This window comes from Aplidium turbinatum, chromosome 18, assembly GCF_918807975.1.
Source record: "Aplidium turbinatum chromosome 18, kaAplTurb1.1, whole genome shotgun sequence".
NCBI lineage: Eukaryota > Metazoa > Chordata > Ascidiacea > Aplousobranchia > Polyclinidae > Aplidium > Aplidium turbinatum.
In genome coordinates, this window is record NC_137489.1 from 11,922,296 (window position 1) to 11,946,032 (window position 23,737).

Sequence of the window (23,737 nt, forward strand, 5' to 3'; positions counted from 1 at the left end):
TGCAACTCTGCGACTTATGGCAGTGACGTAGCTGGAAAGAAAAGTTTAATGTGGCAAAGGCAATTGTTGAGAAGAGGCAAGCATTTTAATGTTTGAAATAAAGAGATGTATAAAATAGAGCTATTTAATGGAGCCAAACATTTATAAAACGTCATTTAACATGTAATTTTTCTATATGTTTTTTGGGTCTTGCGGCCGTGCTAACTACTGATATATAGCCTATACTACATAATTTTTCATTCAGGCACGTTTTAAACCTTTCAAGGTTTTGCCACCTTTTCCCGTTCGTTAACGTGCTGGTAGGTCTATATCGATTTTTGCAGTTAGTATCTTTTTCGTCCCGGACGCGTTAATGACGAAAAATAAAATGATTGATTAATTAATACCATGTCATTAAAACGTTGCAATAGCATTAAAACCCATTTTTGGTGGGCAAGATAACATTTTCCAGGGATAACTGCGTCCCCAAGCCCCCAATAGTTACCTCCCTAAGTTTTGGTGAGCTCTAGACTACCCCGTGCACCCCGATTGAACAGAGCTGCATTTAACAATAAATTGGCTTTGTCAAATTACATTCATGACTTGCAGAAACGCGCGTGTGATTCACAAAACTGTAGAAAAGCAATCAAAAACAATAAATTTAGCTTGCTTTACTATCAACACAAAACAGCTAAACAATCAAATAAAAATTTCAACGTCAAGCAGGTTTTAACAGTAACTTATATGCATATTTTAGTCACAAAACGCTAAACTGACAACCGGGCAATTTTCCATCGCTTATTCTTGTGGTGGAATAACGCACCAAACACGTGTTTGATTGGTCATTTTTGACTTTTGATTAGAGCAAAATGTCCAAGATATTTCTCATTTTTTCCTTGGCAGACTCTTATGCCACTGCTACTACCATCAGTAAAACAAATTTCGTTTTTAAAGTTAATTTTATTTCTTAAAACACAAATAAAGGGTTCAGTGCAAAATGACTCCCAACATGTTGCCGATTTGCAATGCACATCGGCAGTCTACTATGAAAAAGCTTTTTGGGAGCAGTCGAGCGTTTCGGCTTCTCGGACCTTGTTTGTGCCACAGTAAATATCCCCGTTTGTACTGACTGATTCAGAAACAGTTATTTCAGCTTTGACCCTACAGCTCAGTTTGTTAGCGCATGACTTTGTGAACGAAGAAGCTTCAAGATCAAGCGACACTGCTTCGGCTCTCGGGGTGTGAACTTGAACAAGGCACATTAAGGACTGCTCTCCATTCAGCGGCATCAAATGGATGGAATAATTTCCTGGCAACGACACTTCAACAATTGGAAACTTCACTCTGTCAATCTCCTTGACCAGGCATGTGTCAGTAGTTTAAAGCCTCTTTAAGTGTGCGAAACTGCCAGGATTAAGCTCTCAAAGAATCTTTCCCAGTCCAAGGATAAAGACTCAATCAATCAAGTGACAAGGGTAAACCATAGGCCTACTATGCTACTCTAATATGTAGCACGAAAAAATTAATCAGAACAGTTAAGTTTGAAAGTGATTAACAGAAGTTTGACTCGTTTCAAAAGTTTTTGCAAAGTTCTGATGCAAATATTTTGACCAGTGATGGTAGTTACCCAATACAGCACGTATGGCGCAGCGAGCCGGTTATCAGCATGACGCATTATGAAATCAGCAACATGCAGTATTTCAGCAGTCAGTTTCTACATCAATCATAATAGTTGGAAATAAAAAGCAAAACATCATGACAACATATTTGGCATTTGGTGAAGGTTCAGTTTAGTTGAGAACATCTAAATCCGGGAAAAATAGTTCAAAAACCAGCCAGCTTGAAGTTGGAAAGGACCTCTTGGTTGTCAGCTAGTTTGGTTTTTAGGTGATTCCCCTAGCAGAAAGTCACCGAACTGCGTCGCTATATCACTGAGCGAACGTAAGCGGCAGGCAGGCATAGCAGAAGGGCCCGCGTCTCAGCTCGCTCAGGTGTTGTAAACTTTTCCAAAAAAAATTTCAAACTTTTAAGAGTGTGAAAATTTTACTGAAAATTCTCCATGGCAGAAACCGGTGAGAATAAGATATTAGAATAGAGTGATTCAGTATAAAATGTAATGCGACTTGCAACATTGGCATTCGAATCAGCAGCTTGCAATAGCACGCAAGTCTTAGCCAGTGATGAGTTACCGCGGTATCATATGCTTTACAACAGCAATGTACAAAGTAACTATCTTTTTCCTTTCATTTTTCATGACCCAATTTCCTTCATTAAGACGTTGCAAATGCAAACTTACCTACCGCACTTGCTAAGTGTAGTAGGCTACTTTTGTTTACGCACTGTCAATATGCGACTCAAACGATACACTAAATCAAATTACAAGTACAAAAATGCGTTCAATGCAAAGTAAGGATGGTCTAGGGCGGTTAAATATTTACACCGGCCAGATGTGATGCTTAATCATTTACACCGTTTTTATTTCTGTTACAAATGGATATCAATGTTTTACAGAAATGAAATTCAAGCAAAGTTCACTATGCGATGTTTGCATGATCTCTAAAAATAGCAGTCAGCACATTGTTGTTTTAATAAACCTTGCTAGTAAGCAAAAGTAGCCATGTCTTGTGTAGGCTTTGATCTTCCTTGGGACAACGAACCGTTTTGGAATATTTTAGCGCAGCCGTGTAAAAGCGAAGAGTGGCCACCTCAACAAGAGGAAAACAGACTTATTTTCTCTGCAAAGCCACAGTTGCACAGCATGGACGCTGTGTCCGGTTTTTCATCCGAGTCGGACACTATTGCAGAAGACAATGACTTATTTCCTTTAGAAGTTGATTCTTTATTTGATTATAGGCTTACTGTGGAAGAGCAACCAGCATTGTCGGCTGACTCAATCGAACTAATAATCGACCCTCTCCCTCCAGTGTATACTGACATACCTCAATCTTCTGCAAACGCAAGCAATGCTGTTTTCTCTCAACCTTGGTCTTCCTCTGAAGAAAATCACGTCACACAAGTACAGAGCTTACCCTTTAAAGACCTCAGCTTGAATATTAACTCTAAGGATGAGTTAGAAATTTCAGACGATGATTGTGAAGACAATGAACTGGACCATAGTTTGAAAAATGGACAAATTTCCAATGGAATTTTACCAGCAGTTGAAACAGTTTTTTCTCGTAATCCACCAAATGCAATTTCAATACATACAACCCAACCTCCCCCTTCACACTCAAGCGATAGAGAAAGCACTGCAAATGGTAAGTTTCAAATACTGAATAATATTAAGTCATTGCCAATTATTATTTTTTTCATCTTGTTAAACATAATTCAAAAATCCAATCTCACTCTTTTAAGAATTGTAAAATTGTAAATTACTTTTGAAAGTAATTTTCTCGTTCTGTTGGGAGGTGGTCAATGTTGGTAAAATCTGCAGCATCTTCTGTTAGTGTACTTGTTCAACATTGTGTTCTTCAAGCATAGTAGGCTAACATATTGTTTACTGTGCCGTAGTTCAATCAGTCTTTAGAAATTGGATCTTAAGTAAACTCTATACAAAGACCTTTAAACAATGGCCTCAAAGGCTTTCTACACAAATGAAAGAAAATTGATTTGCATTGAAGTTAGTGAAATGCTCTCCGAACCTAAACTGTTGTTATTTTCAAACAGCAAGAAGCTACCTCAAGCAAACCAAAGGGCAGCCGATATTGTATCTTGTTATTTTTCATGCTTTGGAGCATCCTGAACATTACTTTGATATGATCAAATGGGTTGATAGAACACAAGGAATATTTGAGGTAGGTTAAAAATGTTTTGAAAAAACTATGCATGCTGTTTTCGTTCTCGGTATATTCAGCTTAAAGTATTGAACGTTTGCAGCAAGTTTTTGCCCTTCAAATTAAATGCATTTTTGTACGAAAACCGCACACAGATGAACGACATTTGTAACTTATTAGCACACAGTCCCAACTTATCCACAAAACAACTGCAGCAGGCCTTCCGTTTCATGTTTGTGAAAATTGCCTATGTTGTGCGTAGTCGAACAGCAGCTCAATTTTAAAATTGCAAACCTTAGGTTGTTGATTTACGATTAGTGACACACATACATTCATTTTGCCTTGTCCGATTTTTGTGCCATATTGTAAATCGTTTCAGAAAACTTACCAGCACGCAGCTTCATGGCCTGTAGCCATTTTCTTTCTCAAGGCTGCTTTAACTGCAGCTAGCCTCTGTTTGCCTGTACAGCAGTAAAGTTAAGCGTAAAATGGTTTTCCCATCGTCCAAACCAAATCTGCAGTCTTTCATTTATTGAAGTCAAAAACATTTCACAAAGCAATTTCATATTTTTGTGTTAGAGCACTTTAAATATTTTATAATTATAAAAACACTATCTAATGTAACAGAAAACAACAACTACATGTAATTGTCATACAATTATTGTTGGCTTAAAGAAATGATAAAAAAGCGTATTAATCAGCTTAATTTATCAGTATACATTTCTGTCATCTCAAAAATAATTTTTTGTAATTTTTTCTATAGTTTACACAAAAATGCATTGTTGCTTGTATATATGGTATAAAAATAATTTATTCCAAATTGGTAATAATAATAGGTAATTTTGCAAAAACAAGCGTTTGACTGGACATACATTCTATTCAAATATTCTTTAGTCGATTTTTGGGGAGGAGGGCTGCAAAACTATAAAAAGAAAACTAGAACAGTAGGCAACCAATCAGAGAATGGTGTAGTTACTGAAGAATTGCTAGTTTACTTGATGTAAATTTTCTGTCTAATCATCATCATCATCATTATGTTCCTTCCTCGTATTGAGGGTTGGATACAATGCGCCATTGTTCTCGACCATGAGCTGTTCGTAGGTCTACTGCTTTTTCATAACTTAGTTTTGTCCATTTAGTGTTGTTTGATGTCCAAATCATTCTTGGTCTGCCTTTGTTTCTTTTACCGTTTATCTTTCCTTCTGTTAATGATCTTTGTAACGACTTTTGCCTTATTGTGTGTCCGAAATACTTCAATTTTCTTCTTTTGACTATTTGTAAGAGACTTTTACTTGAATTGAATTTGGATAATGCTTCATCGTTAGTGATCTTTTGTTTCCATGAAATTTTTAACATTTGCCTGTATGACCAGAACTCGAAGGCATCGATCCGTTTTTCCATTTTTTGTGAAACTGTCCAAGTTTCAGAGTTGTATAAAAGGGTTGACCAGACATAGCATTTTAGCATCCTTTGGCGAATTGCTAAATTTAAACTTTGATTGATTAAAACATTTTTCATTTTTTATTGCAAATTCTATCCGTCTTAGAATTTCATGTTCACACCTCCCATCTTCAGTTATTAAATGTCCAAGATAAGAAAAAGATTTTACTTTTTGTATATTTTCATTGTCAGTTATAATTTGGAGTACTGGGGTGTCTGGTGATTTTGAGATTGTCATTGATTTAGTCTTATTAGCGTTAATTTTCATATTAAATTCTTTGCCAATTGAGTTGACATTGTCCAATGTTGACAAGTTGACAATGTCTGTTTAATGCTGGTTGATATTTATGATGCAGAATCAGCTATTTTTTTTAATCAAGTTAATCTCGTTCGAATGTGAAACATAAACCTCTTTTTATTTAAAAAACCACTCAGATGAATATAATATTTGAGTATCTCAGACCTGGGTTTAGTTAAAGTCTAATTAAAAAATTACAAAAACTTTTTAAGTATTTCCAAATATTTGTCCTCTTGTAAGTGCAAATTTGCCAATTCATGACGATGTCACAGTGTAACGTTTATGAAGTTATTGAGTTTTAAATTGAACTTCATAAACTTGGTTTGTAAGTTTGCGATATAGCCGACGCTTTTCATCCTTTGTGATCTGGACCAACAAATATTATCACTTTTCAATACTGTACATCATTAGCATTAGTTATATGATCATTATGATGATCAAACCTATAAGCTGTGATCCTCAAAGCCCAAATGCTGTTCCCAATCACGATGAACAAATTCAGTTCCTGGGCTCGATGTACAAGCCCTGGACAAGTGAAAAAGTGCATGGAGTAACACTCTCCTCTTGTTTATTTGTGCATTTTTTGATTGATTAGCTGAATTAAAAATGAAAAAAACTTGATACTTTCAACTTTTGTTCTGCTGGTTGACATTCTTGTGGCACGTTCCAGCACCAGTTTTAAGGGAATTAAGAAACACAAAACGATGAACCGTTTTGCAATACAAAAGGGTAACATGAACTTGCAAGATAGACAGCAACTGTCACTTCTTTTTTTTTAATATAACTAATTACTTTTACTGAAATTGTGTTTTGAAACAGCCTATGTTATTGAACAGTTGTTTTTTCTTGAACAGTCGTTACAGTTTCATAGATGCACTTTGGTATAGGACCCAACAAATTTGCAAGAAGATAAAGAGCAGGGTCATGACGGTGAAAAATTATTTAAAAATTAATTCGTAAAGCTTCGATAGAGAGTTTGTCTTATTGTACCATAAGCACACAAAGTACAGTAGGCGTTTTCTGTGAGTCTTAAAATGTAAATATCTTAAATCCGGTTATGATACCCGTCTTTGTGCACTTATGGTACAAGAACAAGAGGTAAAAATTGGTGACTAATACCACGATTATTACATTTTTGCAGCATTGATTCAAATTACTGCGTAGCAGAATATTGATAGCCTACAAAGTAATTATTCAAAACTTACCCGCTTGTTTTCATTATACTTTTAGTTGACATTTCTATCAGAACAAATTTAATTTGACACACAAGAGCAAACACAAAAAATTCTCAGTTATTTTGTAATCGAACAATAATTTTAGATACTGTAATTTGAAAACAGTTTTAAAATTGTCGACATGTGCTTGCATGGTTTCAATTTTTTGTTGTAGTTTTTGTTTTTTCTGCAACTTTTGTGTTCTCTAAGGAGTAAAATATGAGGTAAAGTTGTGATAATTTTATGATGTGAAGTAGATTATTTGAAAAATAAGTGTTCAAGAAAATAAAATTTAGGCATGTAGTTTGACTTCATATCTCTTGTAGTTCATGGATGATTTGACAACTGTAGAACATGAGCGCAAGCATAACTCAATCAAAAATAAGCACAAATACACTTTCCACTGATATTGTAATTCGATTTTTATTGAATACTTTTTCATCTTTTGCTTAGTAGCTTTCAACAAAAAGAGTTTACCACAAAAAGCAAGCCACTCTGTAATTTGAATCACTTATTTCTAAATATCAATATATTTATGCTATTTTTAAGGTCAGTGAATAGTTTGATATTGTTATAACTGTATTTTGAAACTAAAAAGTGCTGTGACATACAATATGTTATCTGCAACTTGGTTATTCAATTAAATATTTTTCAATAGTATCTCATCGTGGTCTCAATTTTGCACAAGCTTATTTTAATGATATGTTAAATTACTCATTTCAATCTATCCAAGTTTATGTGTTATAACTTTGAAGTTAAGTAAATTTGTAGCCTATACTGTACAGTAGATGTAGTACTCAAGTATTTTTTCATTTGGCAATCTTACAGCTTCATGTTGAAGAAACCATTTTGCTGATCTGTTTGCTTCAGTATATCCAAATAATACTTAAGCTCAATAAAACCAAACACCCCAAAAAATGACTGTGATGCTGAATGATGTAGATGTTTGCTTTCCCATGCATTCAGATATAGCTAATTTTGACTGATGAAATTGTAAACTATTCATTTTGCCCTGGTAGTCAACAACCTATGCAGATTTTTTTTGTTTGACTGTGGAGCATCAGGTCTCATAGAAAGATAAAAACAATGTTTTGATAACACAATCATATGCAGCAGTGGTTTTCAACCTTCTTGTTGTGTATCGATTCTTGGTCACAGCGGTAAACCATAATCTCTTCTTGGGAAAATTTTAACATAAAGTTCCCGAATCCGTTCGTCTGTATATAATGACCGAAGAAACACACACTTGAACTTCTTTTCAAACAGTGTATTTCTGTAAAATTAGCCCGAGGCTATCGAAAACGAGGGGGGTGCAACGCCGTACACCACTGAAAAACTGTCACTACAGAACAGATTACTTATATAAAAGACGGAACCTTTGTCCAGCTAGCAAGCACTAAGCCAACAGTTAAATGTGCGGCTAGCTTTCAAACAATCATTTTACGAATGACCAGAATAGATAGCAATATCTCAAACTCACATATGCAGTACTGTGACGCAATAATGAAAGACAATTATGAAGTCATTCAAACAGGTGTTTAAAGCTGATGTAATATTTCCTGTTTAAACAGGTTTCAAACTGAAACAGGCCCAAACAAGTCCAAACAGGTTTGACACAAGTCTATGAACGATGGTGCAATTTTGGCACATTTTCTAGCAACTTCCATGACGTAATATTCAGTAGACTTGAATGGTTTTTATATGACGTTTGAATAGGTGAACCATTGTCTGGAACAATTCTATCACCATCCAGCAAACAACAAGACCAACAAGCATGAGCTTTAGGCCATAGTCTAAATTGCTACAAGGATGTAACTACGGGAGAGGGGGGCTTAGGAGAGCAATCGCTCCCCCCAAGTTTTTTCTTGGCCCCAAAAAATATTTTTATATTAAGCTTACAGTATGATAACGTTTTAATGACATTGCACTACATGTTGAATGACGTTTCATAATTTTTTGGCTGCATTCTGTAGCTATATTTTCAAACAAACAATTTATTTCAAACATTGAAACATTTACCTCTCCCCTGACAGTTGTTTTTACTCCATAAATTTTCTTTATAGCTACGCCACTGCAGTACTTTACAACTTTTGTAGTCAAGAAGGACCTCTTTAAATAAATATCCATCTTGCAAACTCCTAAATTTTCAAAAGAAAACATGTCCGGTTTTGTCAAAATTAATTTAAAGTATAAGAATTGTTGTGCTTTTTCCTTGATAAACACACACACGGGTCACCTTAAAGATTTTCGTGAACCCTTGATAGGTCTATGAACCCTCAAGTTATGAACTACTAAAGTGACCCATAGTTGTATCAATCTTATTGATTTGTGATGTGTTTTTTTTTTATGTAAAACTTAAAACTGTGTTAGGCAAATCAGAAATTCAAAATGGTGGATTCATTAATATAAACCAAAATATTCCAAATGTTGTTATGGTATCCTCATAGAGATTATACTGTACAAGGGTGTATTTTCTTAACTTTGTGAAAGTATAAAAATTATTTCTTCCATTAGTTTTTGATTGAATTTATTTTAAACGTCCCACATCAGTCACATTATGCTTTAAAAAGGTTGTCAGTTGACAATTTCTAAGCTGTGCATTTAGTTTAATTTAAGCGGTTTATCTAGTTTATACCACATCATAATTCATACTACAGTTTATACCATATTGTAAGCAAGTAAGTTATGTTTTGCGGAAATGGTGCAGTGTTCCGGAAAATAGTAAATGACTAAAAGTGGAAATTGAATAGCTCTTAAAACAACCTGTTTTAACAAGAAGCAGCTTGAGTATCAGTAGAAAACCTATCAGTAAAATTAATAAGGAACTAAAAACACTTCTTTCAAGCATGACACTCACAGTGGACTTATTTCTGTGAGCTTGCTAGTCAAAACATATCACTTTGTTATTCAAACAGTGCATTGAACATAACCTATGATTATTCTCTTGGGTTAGAACAAAAATATATCCAGCATTTAGTGTGATTTTGGTAATTTGAAATGGTTGAATTTCCAACAAGTATTTTTATTAGAGACAGGGCATGGTATGGTATAAAATAAAAGATGGACTGAAAGATTTCACATACAGACAAGGAGGCAGCTTCCATAGCCTACATCTTTCATTGTTACTCTTTGTAATGTTGGCTTTACGTTAGCTTACATTGAATTCCAAAAGTTTAACATAAATTACCATCTTTAGATTTTAGAAATTTGTTCAATATCATACAATACGTTCTGTTGTTATTTAATGAACAAGATTATTGGCTGAACTTGTATATCAGCACTAGCGTTAAACGTTACAATGTTTTCCAATTTCTTGTGGAGGCCATTTTGAAATTTACTGAAGTATGGAAGGTGAAAGTGAAGTCTATGGAATGTGAAAGATTCTCTTCGAGGAAGAGAAGATTTTTCAGGCTATAAAATCAGGGTTGAAAAACTTTTTTAAATTTCAAACAGGAATGCTACTTTAAACTGATGGTAACTCAAACTTGTCTGTTCAAAATTGTCCCAAACTATGCAGTTCCAACATGATAAATTTAAAATTTTAACCAATTTGTAATCAAGCTATTTTACAAAGACATTTGAAAATTTAGTAACAGAACTTCATCTAAAAACAAGCGATAGCTTTATAAAATACAGTAGAAAACATCTGAAAGAAAAGTTTGTGAAAACTCAAAGTACACATAAAGGACACATCAAGTACTGTACACATAAAGGACATAGTTTCGTGTGTCAAATGCTAAAACATGTTTGCCTAATTCAGGGGCGTAGCCACGGGGGCTACATCTCTGAATTAGGGGACCAATCTCCTTCTCAAAAGAATTTTAACACTATTACAACGTTTTAATGGCATTGCATTACATGTTGAATGATGTTTCATATATTTTTGGCTGTATTCAGTTGTTACATTTTCAAATAAACTCTTTCTTTTTAAAGCACTAAAATATTTGATCCCCCTCCAACAATTGTTTTTGCTCCTTTAAAATTTCCTTTCCAATTACGTCACTTGCTTAATTTATATTTAGATCAGGGGTTTTCTACCTTTTTTGCACCGCGACCTTCTCAGAGTAGGCTAATCTGGGTAGCCTTGCGACCCCCATAAAAGTATTCAAGATAAGCATATTTAATGCAAAATGTAATCAAATTTGATTCATGCCGACAGCCAGTTATGTCTTGCTTCTCTGTTCTAATGCACACTTCTGAAACCAAAAACGTTTTATCGTGATGTTATTTCGGCTTTTTATTACATTTCTTCCGATTATTATTTCCATTTTCTTTCAAACTTGGCTAGATTATTATAGGAGAAAAAATTATTAACATTAGCTATATCTTGGCATTATCACCAGTTGAATTTATTGCAATCTTTTATGCATTTACTGAATTCAGTTTCAATCAGAACACTTGTCCTGCATCTTTCAACAAGCTTGTTAACGTGTGGAACTGCTGCTGAAAGAACTTTGAACAAAATAACCTACCCATTGAAATTTTCCAATGCCATTGGAAACAATGCTGACAAATCCATATTTGACATATAGGATTCCAAATAACTCTGTTATTTTGCCATAGCGTGATTACTGGTTAACGTTAGTCTGCACAAAGTAACGTACAATAACTAAGTAAAAAATATTGAATGCTTTCGTATTGTTAAAGCCTTTGCAACGTCTGAAAGAACAATAAAGTAACCCCAGGTCGATGAATGGTCGATGGAGAAAAAACACAATTTTTAATCTTTTCTGGCAAAAAGAGTTGATGACGATACACTTGGACTTTCAGCCGTCTCACGACCCCCAGGTTGAAAACTACTGGTTAAGGTAGTAAGTTCTGCGTGTTTAAATGCACTAACACCATTGCTTTGATGAGTTGAATACAAGTTGTTTCATCTAACTTTGGTTTTGTTTGAACGGGCAAGGTTTCGGCTGCCACAACTTTAAAATCACACTTTAGCTGCAAAATTCTGAAAAGACCTGGTAAAACTTTAAGTTTAATGTGCATCCTTTTCTACGTGGAAATTTAAAACTTACCATACTTCTAGAACTCACTACTTCAATTCCATAGTACGCTATTATATAAGAGGTCATTATCGTAACACGTAAATCATCACTATAAATTTTATCAATGAATAAACATTTCATACCTTGCCATTTAGCTAATAAATTATTTTAGTAGGTAAAAAGTGCAAAAGATAAAATGCTAGGTTGAACTTAAAGTGACCTATTTTGTGAGAATTATATACACCAAACTCGATCCAAGCCCATCATATGCACACTACAGTGTACAGAGCAGCAGTGCGGACAGGGGGTCCAGGGGGTTCTTTTGGACACGAGTCCGGGATAATTTTAGAGGCCCGTACCCTTTCCAAGGGGCCCGAAAGCTTGAAGAGACCATGTCCGTATTCTTTGAATGCGGTGCATTTTTCATAGAGGTGTGTTGATTTGGGGCCCAAGGGTCATATTGGTACCGGGCCTAAGTTATCCTTTCAACGGTCCTGGTACAGAGTACCAGTTATTGGGAGAAGCCACATTTATTTTTGCATTGATTTTGCAAGGATTTCTTTACAAATAGCAATGGATAGCATAACTTGGTGTGAGGCTGAGTATTTTATATTTATTGTTTTTTTCACTCTCGCAGTTTCGTCAGGTTTATTACAATTGTGTGGTTTCGCCTACTAAGCGGGTAAGGCCACATTTCCTCAATACCATTCGCAAGCATTTTTAAGTCAGTTTCTTGTGTAGCTTACTGTACGAAAGTAAATACTTTTACATGTAGTTAGAGATTTCAGCTATCGTCACCATATTCATGGTTGTCTTACTGTATGTAAATCGTGGCGATAAACTGTGGCACGATACAAGACAGCTGAAAATACATTTTGTCTCTAAACCAACTAAATCTTTTATATTTGTGCAAATACAAAATTTAAGATTGTATACATAAAATGTCTAAAAGGTCACTTTTACGAACTGGCCAGCTTTTGTTGTTTTAAATGCAAACAGAAGATTAATTATTGTTCAGTCGTTTAGTCCACGCTTTAAAATTCGGTTTCTCTAATAAACAGTAGACGGCTTGGTCTTGGTTAAACATTATCCAGAAGTGGCTTATTCGGAGCAGTGGAAATACCCAGCGACCTCAAAAGAGAGATGAATTTGAGGGTTGTTCAAGTACAAATTGCGTCATCTACCATATATGTGATAATAGTGTTGAAAACAAACCACACACCTATCGCTTTTTACCCAATCATGAACCTTTTACTTTAGCCGCATAAGCGCACAGACATGCATTTCACATGAATATTCTGTACTTCTCTTTACAGGCATATATTTTTGAGCTACGACAGTTCTTCAGCAGAAATCAACTTTCAATGAGTGGGAAAAACGTTTTTCATAACAATAAACATCTTGGAAAAGCCAACAAGTTAATGACAAAAATACTACCTGAATATGGCTTCCAGACTGCAAAATGCGCTACTAGACAACGTCTGCAGACGTTAAATCAACGTGAAAATGACCGATTTTACTATCTGGGCTAGCTTAACCCAACTTGTCTTCATACTGCGTACACCACCACCGTCATCCTATCCTGAGGCTACGATTGATATACCGGTACAATTGCAGTGAGCCTAATGTTTAGAATAAGCTTTGACCAGCTTATGCATCAGGACTACCTGAAACAAAGTCTGCTTCAGCGTCTTTTTTTATTTTGTTTCAAAATTCAAGCAGTTTCGTTTTTACTGTGCGTTCCGAACGAAAAACAAAATATATATTTCTGACAACGCAAAAAGCTTCTACAAGTGGCTTTGAGCAACGCTCTTCAAAGGTTTGCTGATTTCTAGGGCTGTTGGGTGTTCAAAACAGAAACACTCGGAAAAAAAATTGTTTAAAACGAGAAATGTTTTGTTTTTGTTTCAAATAAAATTTCCAAAAATTCTGCCGCCTAAAATAAAATCTTTTTAAAATTGCTGAATTAAATTGCTTAATTTTTTGACACTTTTTGCAAAAATAAATATAGTTATGTGTAGGCAAAAATAACTTTTCATGTAAGCAAATTATTTTATAGGGGGCATGCCGTTCTGTTGTTTACAAAAATCAGTTTATCACACGCAAATAAGTTGACTGGCTGATTGCTAATTTCACAAATCGTTTTTTAATGCGTTTGGATGCATATTGACGAATTCAATTTGTTTGTTTAACTGACAAAACAAGTTTGCATTTAGGTGGGCAGTGGACCCACATGATTAGCAAAAGGCTACAAAATACCTTTGTCTCGATGTTAAGGCTTTTGACGTTTGAAAACTAACAAACATTATTGTGTTGGCAGCACAGTTTAGCTCGACTTATGTGCGACATTGTATGACATTCTTTTGTTGAAAACACGTTTGAAAAATATTTTTCATTGAAATTCTGTTGACTCGAGAGAATGTGTGTTGCCATCAGCATCACGTCACGTCTCTCTCATTGTCGCCTGCCGCTCTTTCTCTTTTTTTATCTTGAGAAGCTGGCGCAATAAGAGCGTCAGCCCGATAGCTTGTAGAGAAAATGAAGCAAAGGAATTTGTGTGGAGTTTCGATTCGGAAACGAGCTAGTTTCGGTCGCTCAATTTGTCACAAGCTTACCCACTAGACGGCCCTCGTGCAATTATTGCAACAAACTCAGAACTCACTATAAAGAAGGGTAAATTTTAAGAACAATAATTTTATGAAATTGTAATTCAATTCATTAATTGGATATTTCATAAACTACAACCAATGAAGAGTTGAAATTTCTTTTGCAATGATTTATAGATGCTTGTAGACAAAAAATGATGGAATCGAATGTAAAACTTGTTTTGCATGATTTTATTGAAGCGTTTGGAAAACTTGAAAATAAATGTCAAAATATATAAATATTTCAAATAAATCAAAACAAAACTGTGAAGAAAATTTCGATAAATCTGTAGTAAGTTTTAGTTTGAAAATGCTTTTCGAACTTTAAATACATGTGGGCTACAAACTTTGATATGCCGGCCAACGCTTGCTCATTAGCCCATCAAAGTTGTTTATCAGCTAAAACTACACTGGAACACATCACGGAACTGAAAACCGTTTCAAATCTGTTCGTCATATTTTTTTCATTGTGTAACTCTTGTGCGTCACTTGGCGGATGCTAGCTACTAACAGAGTTGTTGTTCTGTGCAAAGCTGCACTTCACATAGCTGAGTCTGAGCTTGTTTTTACTTTGTGTACAGATGTTAATAAAAATTGTTAAAACGGAAGCCAAGCTTCGTTATGAAGTCTCAACAAATATCTGTTGAAAATTGCATAAATTGCAACTGACATAGCCTACAAGCTTGACCTGCAAGCTGCACCTACCCAAAAATTCTTGATGGTTATCACCAGAGCTGTGGAGTTGGAAGGATTTTAGTGCTGATAATTTCAATAATCATTTCTGTAAAATTGGAAAACACTTGGCCGATAATGTTGAACCCAGTAATGATGATGATTATCTCAGGTACCTAAATAATCGAGTCAAATCTTCCATCTATTTCGAACCAACGGATGAAACTGAAGTAGACAATGAATTACGTCTTCTAGATACTAATAAAGCGTCTGGTTATGATAATATATCGCCATATTTTATCCGACCTGTAACAAGCATTATCGCACCTCCTTTGACAGCTTTGATCAACTATTCATTCTCATATGGCATTTTTCCAGACAAGTTAAAAGTTGCCAAAGTTATACCAGTTTATAAGTCAGGTAACAAACAAGATGTATCTAACTATCGACCTATCTCGTTGTTATCGTGCTTCTCAAAAGTATTCGAAAAGATAATATTTAAACGGATTTCCTGTTTTATTGGTAAAAATTCTGTACTCATTCCTACGCAATATGGATTCCGTACTAATCGCTCTACAACACATGCCGCTCTCGATATCATCAGCACTTCCTATGATCAAATGAAGACCAAAGATTTTACAGGGCTTGCTTTCTTGGATCTAAAAAAGGCTTTCGATACTGTTTGCCATAAACGACTCTTGCGCAAACTTGACCACTATGGCATCCGGGGAGTAGCAAACGACCTTGTCGCATCCTATTTGAATGACCGTCAACAATATGTTGAGATTAACAATTACTCTTCCACTCATCAGCTTATTGAGTACGGCGTTCCACAGGGATCCACACTAGGCCCACTGCTCTTCTTGTTATATATAAATGATTTGTCCAATAGCATATCATCAATACCAAGATTGTTTGCGGATGACACTTGTCTCATTGTCAAAGCTGAAAACTTACGTCTGTTAGAAAACAAGCTCAACTCGGATCTAGTCGAAATTAATAGCTGGATAAATGCCAACAAGTTAACTATCAATGCTTCCAAATCAAACTTATTAGTAATTCCGCCAAAAAAAAACTACAGTAATCTTGATAAAATCAATGTTCTCTACAACGGTGATAAATTAGAAATAGTTGACCACGCTAAATATCTTGGAATAACTATTGACAATCAACTTTCATTTAAACCCCACATTGATGATATAAAATTGAAACTTGCTCGGTCCGTCGGCATCTTGTATAAATTGAAATCTTTCATTCCTCCGAAAACAAGACTTCAATTATATCACTCGCTTGTGCATCCTCATATACAATATGCAATATCAATATGGGGTTCCACTTTTAAGACGCATGTCGACAAACTCCAAACATTCCAAAACAAAGCAATAAAAATAGTCGCGGGAGGTCGATGGTCCGATCACGTGACTCCATATTTTAAACAACTAAATGTTCTTAAAATAAAAGATTTGTTCAAACTCGAAACTTCAAAATTAATGCACAAATATGAAAACAATTCACTACCATGTACTTTTTCTAATTATTTTAAAAAAGCAAAAAATGTACATTCTCGCAATACCAGAAATGCAATTGACAAGGATAATTTTTATGTTCCTCAATATTCATCTTCAATACTTCAACGTAGTTTCAAGTATACAGGAGTGGAAATTTGGAATTCAATCCCATTGGAAATAAGAAAAAAATCACCTAATTCATTTAAAAAAATTTATAAAAGTTTACTACTATCATTTTACCAATGATGATCTTCAGGACTATGTAGAACTTATATTACATGATGTATTTTGTGTTCATTCAAGCAATTATACCGTAAATTTATGTTTTAGATTCTTTTGCCTCGCTTCATTGATGTTTAATTTGTTACTTTTTCTTTTGTTGAGGGTGGCTGCTCGACTAGAAGACCTTCCAGGTCACTTCGCAGCCACCCGTTGCAGTATCCACACATAACACATTTTACGTTATCGTTTGTTTTATCCGATTTTGTTGAATATGTGTGTTTATACTCGCAACAAATAAAATGTCAATCAATCAATCAATCAATCAAGTGTGTCCGGAGTAGGAGTCGTTAAAACAAGGCGGACTCCTACTCAAGCTTGATACGAAACAATAAGCAAAATTTTGCAATATTTTTTTTTTAAATCTTGTTGCTTGCTCTCCTTTCTGAGCTCTACAACTTCACCAAAAAATAAACGTGTTTGTTCTTGTTATTTTTTTATGAAAGCGCCGCTTCAATATTGATTACAACTTGAAGTAAAAATAACCTTAAAAGAATGAAAAAGGACAATTTTGTTTTGTTAAATGTGGCAACCCTTCGATATCTGGCAACACTGAAGCCGGAGTCCGACTCGGCCAGTTATAAACCGAGAAGTTGGAGTCGTACATTTTTCGCCCGACTCCCCTGGTTATCATACTGATAGCTGTGATGCAAAATGTTTGTGATAAGATTAAATAAAATTATTTTGAGATTAGAATTAAAGAAGAAACTATTTGCAGCACCTAATCGTTATTTTATATAGGCCTACAGTACCGAGTGTTTTCTATATTCTATAAACATTTTAGCTTTCAGCAGAATAGAACACAAACTAGTTTTGCTGATAACCTGGCAAAGATGCAAAAATCAACATTCAAGAGCTGAAGCAAATTAACATTGATATGACCATAAAAAATAAAAAACAGCTTTTATCTTTGATTCGGAGTATCTGAAACAGAAACACTTCAAAACATAGTGCTATTTCGAATAGCAACGAAATTGCGAAACGGACTGAAAGAATCCAAACGCTCATCAAGCGCTCATCTTGGCTTGATCGAACCGAGTGCACATCTTCTCTTCCTAGAAGCTATATTTGCTGACACAACTGCTGCAGTTTGGCTGAGATCTATTCTTGACAAAAAAAGAGACATATATTGGCTGAAATTTCGCATTTGGCTATTTCAATAAATATAAAAATGAAATTAAGCCTATTATCTGATTGCTGCAAACGTTTTAATTAATATAAAATGTAATATACTGTATTGTTTAGAGTTTTAGATTATCTCTTTATTTTTAACAATAGCTACCCTTAAACATTGCAGTCCAACGAAACGCATTTGAAATGGTTTTTTTTACTCTATTTGCAAAAAAATGTTTTTGTCTCCTGTATTTGTATCGTAATTTTTATTGGCATTTGTGTATTTTTTTCAGTTTTCTTCTGAAAACAAAGACAGTTTTGCCCGAGCTTGGGGCAAAGTTAAGAGCAACCGATGCCTGATGACTTACCAAAAGATGTCCCGAGCCTTAAGAATCTACGTGAAGAAGAAAATTGTTTTGAAAAAGATAAAAAAAAAGCTTCAATACATTTTTCTTCCAGAGACAATGGAAGAACTTTTAAAGAAATCCACAGGAAGTATAGTATCTTCAAAAATTGCGGATATCATGTATAAAGAATCGAGAATAGCAGAGTAAAACCACCAAACATCTTTGCATGATTTTGTCCTCAGGAAGTTTTCATTTTGCGTTTAACTGATGTGATTTTTTTCTTTTATCTAATTGTGATCCAACAACTTTGCTTTTGCCATACAAAAATAAAGTTTGTTGAAGTGATCTGTTTTCTTTTCCTCTTTTTTTAAACTGTTTGTTAGATGCTACTGTATGTTTATGTCCAATAACAATTATCGGTTGAAGCAGAGACAGAGAGAAGTAGACTGAATGGACATTGGGCATGTGTTAGTTTTGTTCAATGATCCGTTACATCATGAAATGTATCGTTGCTTCGTTAACAGCAAATAGACGAAAAAAAGAGAAGTGATTGTGAAATGCTTTTTTGAGTACATACACTGAAGTATGAAGTAGTAGCTCGTCTGTGAGAATAAATACCCTGCCACATGTCGGTCATCGATTTTTTGTGTTATCTGTCACATGTTTATTTACTGTATTTTAGCATCACTACTCACTAGTTGTTGCACATGCGTTGAAATCGAATAAAAATACACGCTCAAACCTGAGCTAAATTTTTCGTTTGCAAAAATCGTCAGCCTTCTTTCAGGCATCCCAACAATGCTACATTTTAGTGCTATTTCAGTATTACATATTTCTTGCTTTGTGTTTGTTTCGTGCTGAATACCTCCTGCTTATGTCGCAAATTGTACATGACGACTACAGGCTTAAACAACACCCTTTCCTGAACTGCCGTGTTGCATTTCCAAATTAACATATGACAGGAAAACATTCTAGCCTTATTATGCAAGGTTATGATTTTGTCAACAAAATATTCCTTTTTTAACTTTGCTATGCCTATTTCTGTTTTTAACACCATCTAATACTTCCACCAATTGATTTCTGTGAACTGCATTTTTTCAATTATTGAGCAGTCTATTTTTCTATCGAGCGGGATGTTTTGGATTTTTTTATTTTGCGAAATTTATCGCAAAACATTTTGGTCTAACTTTCACCTTACACTTGCCTCATATATGGCTTTTATTGTCAGGAAATTCACTGTAAAAAAAATAAAGCCGAAAAAGCATTAGGCCTACGCCACAGAGCTTGCAAAATTAGTGACTTCAGTTGATCTATATATCTCAAACATTGCTTTCATTATAGTGGTAATTTTTTTAATATTTTGCTTGACATGTCATAGTTGCAATTGTCCAAGCAACATAGTTCGAAGAGTGTTATTCTCAACGTGTTGGTGCGATAGTCATAGTATCCACGAACTTTAAAAACTGAAAGATTTCTTTTTTCCAACAAATATAAAGTGAACTTTTCAGTATTTTTGCTTTGATTTTGTCCCGAAAATGCAAATTTTGTTTTGCGTTTGTTAATAAACAAACAAACATATTTGAGATGAATTGTATTTTCTTGTTTCGATTTCATGACGTTGCCATTGGAAGTTTTCGGAAGATTTGCAAAATCATTGCAAGTGGCAATGACTTGTCTGAATAAGACGGAAACGACAATTGGCTTCTTAGCTTTCCTGTTTACCTTTCCAAATTTTAATTGCAAGGCGAAGGTCTAGATACGACCACTGTACGACTAAAGAAACTTTCAAAGCAAAACTCCAGCCTCATATATCAGTTAATAACAAGCAACCAAGAAAGACAAGCGATAAAAATTAATTGTAATTCAACTCGAGCCGAATGCGCTTGAGCATTGCATGGCAAAGATACAGTCACATTCAGCCGCTTCTAGTAAATGGCCCAAATTGACTGAGTTAATCGCTTGATGACAAACTTCTCTCATCTGATTTCAAACCCCAAATCAAGACTGTTTGTGAGCAAAAGCAGTTTCGATCAAAAAATTGGTGAAAAGTAGGCTAATATTTCGAAAACAGATCGACGGAGAAGTCAGTGAATGTGGCGTGGTAGATTTCGAAATACTTTGATGTGCGTTGTAAAAAATAATTTAAAACCTGCTGCTTTATATGCTGGTCCCTATCATCAAGTGTCTCACGCTATCTCGGAACATAAAAAGGCCATATGTTTCAAAGAAGGTAGCCTTATTTTTAGCGCAAGTTGAAGGCTAGGCTTTAACTCTTGAACTAACTTTGTCCACAAAGTGGGGCAGAACATCTGTGCGTTGTGAATGAAGAGACCGAAATGTCTCTGGTAAAGTTAATGTAGTCCTTGTGGATTGGATGTTCACTCTTTGGAGTGGATTTGGAGTGGATTAATATTATAATATAATGTACAGTTGTACACCCTCAAGCAGATAGCCTCAAAAAATTACGTCAGAAAACTGCTTTAGTAACACATTGTTGTCTCCTCTGACGCTTTGTGATGCTGAGAAACGTTTCGTGCTTAATCAAGAACACAAACAAATACCTAACCTTGTCAAATATAATGTACCATGCGGCTGCCTTGACTACCTCACTATTGCAAAAACGCTTGACTAAAAACAACTGCAAACTTTTTCAAGCTATTTGTTTGGCTTGCCCTAACTTATAGTGACAAGGCTTCAACTCCTTACTGCCTGCCGATACAAGCCAAGCAAGTATCACATTATCAATAAAACCAATTCCAGTAGAATGCTCGTACCTTTCTGTACCTTCTTCTCTATTACCAGACAGTTATTAAAAAATAATTTTATTGAAAGAATATATTTTATGTTTTATAATATATATTACATGCTTCCGTTGTGTATAAGTGTGCAATATGCACGCATGAACTACGGAAATTGAACATGACAAAAACTTTCATAACTGTAAAAACAAAAAAGTGATAATTATGTAAAAACAAAAAAGAAGTGTACAATAAGTGCAACAGTTTGATTCGCTAATACGTACAAAGAATACAATAAATTATTGTAAGCAGTGGTCGCTAGACCTTGTGCTGCACTGACGAGGCTCATAGGCCAAAACGACTGTCGGCTACTGTGACTCCACACTCGAATACGATGTTCACACAAATGCAACGTAAGAAATAAAACATACTTAAATTCATAAAAGTAGGTTATTGCGATATCTGGTGGATGAAAGCTTAAGAGAAAGAGTGCTAATTAGTGGCATGAGCTAAGGACAGTTCCAAGGACGTTTGTAAAGAAAGAAAATCTATAAATTGTTTTTTTTGTTTTTTATTCTAAAAAGGGGTTGGGACAAATAGTGAAATTGTTAAAGAGTGAATTGTGATTAACAGTTCTGCGTTTTCTCGAGATAAAAACAAAGACATTGTCACATTCCATAACAATTTATTTATTCTTGGAGAGCAGAATTGCTCCAACATTAGAATCATAATTTTCTGACCAGAAAAAATAATGTAACTCACTTCGTCTCCTTTACGCATCACAACTTAATTAAATTATTTCATGAAGACGAAAAAGTGAGACTAGAGGACATTTAGCGGTTGAAAGTCTTTCCGCTATCATAACTACATCACAGTGAGGAATGCTTTCAATACACATAGGATGGTTCACCGAACAAGGGCCGAGCAACTCTAGAGCTGGTACTTTTTCTTGTTGGTTCTCTAGTGCCACCACGCGGTTTTGTTTTGTACTTGAGGCTAGTAAAACGTTTCCGCTTTCTGTTCTGCAGCAGTGAATTCTCGTGAGTTCGAAGTCTTTTAAAGTGTAACTCATCTGTCGTGCAAAAAAATGGCGTTAAAAATTTTAGGCTTATTTTCGAGATTCCAGAAAAATCTGTTTGCAACATTTCTCAAACAAGCACAATAATTCTTCGTCTTCATATTTATAGTGAATCAGAGTATGATATATGACATTTGGACATGACATTACATAATGAGAAAAAACATATAAACAAGAAGCACCAACGAACCTTTCGGTTTTCTAGTCAGTGCTTCTTGTGCAATGCATCGCATTAATTATTGCACAAACAAAATATGTGTGGCTGACTTTTTTTTTTGATTGATTGAATGGAGTATCCGAGTAGACTATAAAAACGTGAAGTTAAAAATTTTAGGACTGCCTGCACGCGAAAAGCAGACAACGCTTTTCTTACCTCGTGTGTCCATTGACCGTTATAATCCAACTTCAGCGAGTTGACTTCTATGCTGTTTGCAACATACAAACGGCCAGAGTCATCATCCCAGGCAATTGCTGTGCTTGGTAATCCCAGGCCCATGCAATCATGTTTGATGATTTGCAACAAGGAGTACGACCAACCGTGTTTTTGTAATATGAAGACGTCACCGGAAGCTTCGCTGACAACAGCAAGCAGAGAGCTTCTCTCATTGGTCCACGAACGCATGATTGTAGGTTGAAATAACTCAGGGTTCGATATTGTCCCGAAGACAAGTCCATCACTCATGCTGTCTCCTTGTTTTTGTGTTGGTATTGCAATATATCGAATTTTAGACAATTCTGGACATGAAACATACAGAGTGAAATAGGTGATGTCTCCTAAAATTTTTTCTAAGTGTTTCGATGAAAAATCGATTGCAATTTCAGATCTAGACTCAAGTTCTGGAACATGAAAATATCCGCTGAGCGTCAGACTTAACTCTTCGGTGTTTCTTGATTTCCAGACCTCGATTCTTTTCTTTTCAACGCAAGTGGCAAAGACATAAAAAGATTTTCCCATCACCGGAGATACAGCGATCGATGACGTAAGATGTAAATTAGCATCTTTGGTACTTTCTTTGTACTCTAAACTCCCAATTTTTCCACCAGAAGGAGATTTTAAGCTTTCGCGTTCATTGATCCAATGATAAAGCCTTTCTTCTGTTTCCACACTTGAATGAAATGTAATTTCCTCAAGGTTAGACATATTTTTTTCATAAGTCAATGGTTTGCATTACCACAAGTACATAAATTTAAAGTTAGCTAATACACGAATGATTGAGCCTGATAAAATGAACAATTAGTATAAATTTGATAAAAATATTTTGCATGTAGGGTATTTTGTTTGCAAAGTTGAATTCCAGCACCGCGTGGGTGAGAAAGTTACGAAAACAAACTTCCAGTTCGGATAAAAATTCCAATGTTATGGGATTGACCAATGGGTTGACTATACTCAATAATTGTCTTGTCCAGACACAGTTACCTTCTATGGTGTGGGTGTGAAGCTGAGAGCCGAGCTTCATGCAGATTAATCGCCTTCATTTAAATTTTTGCACTTTTTTGCTTAAATAAGACTAATTCTAAGAGTTAAATAGAAATGATGAGCTGCACTTCACCCTTGAAGGTGTGAAGTTTTAAAATTACTTTAGTTTGAAATGCTCGGTACAAACAATGCACTAAATTTTCAATTTTAACAATATCCAATATAGCCTTATACCAGTGGTTCTCAAC

At 35.0% G+C, this 23,737-nt stretch overlaps 2 protein-coding genes across 3 annotated transcripts; one reads left to right on the top strand and one right to left on the bottom strand.

Annotated features, from left to right (window-relative positions):
* Nucleotides 1–2,498: 2,498 nt before the first annotated feature.
* Nucleotides 2,499–19,839, top strand: LOC145787484 (uncharacterized). Of its 2 annotated transcripts, none has more exons than XM_082599234.1 (3): nt 2,499–3,236; nt 3,646–3,773; nt 18,203–19,839. In XM_082599234.1, the coding sequence occupies exons 1-3, from the start codon at nt 2,597–2,599 to the stop codon at nt 18,461–18,463; spliced, it is 1,029 nt and encodes a 342-aa protein (XP_082455360.1). In that variant the 5' UTR covers nt 2,499–2,596; the 3' UTR covers nt 18,464–19,839. The 2 variants fall into 2 exon arrangements, with proteins under 2 accessions (XP_082455360.1, XP_082455361.1); XM_082599235.1 differs by lacking the exon at nt 18,203–19,839 and adding an exon at nt 11,352–11,487.
* A 1,242-nt stretch (nt 19,840–21,081) lies between these two features.
* Nucleotides 21,082–23,286, bottom strand: LOC145787642 (uncharacterized). Its single transcript, XM_082599425.1, has 2 exons — nt 22,446–23,286; nt 21,082–22,066 (listed from the first exon to the last, which is right to left on the bottom strand). Exons 1-2 carry the CDS (start codon nt 23,211–23,213, stop codon nt 21,785–21,787), a joined length of 1,050 nt encoding a protein of 349 aa, XP_082455551.1. The 5' UTR covers nt 23,214–23,286; the 3' UTR covers nt 21,082–21,784.
* Nucleotides 23,287–23,737: the final 451 nt, after the last annotated feature.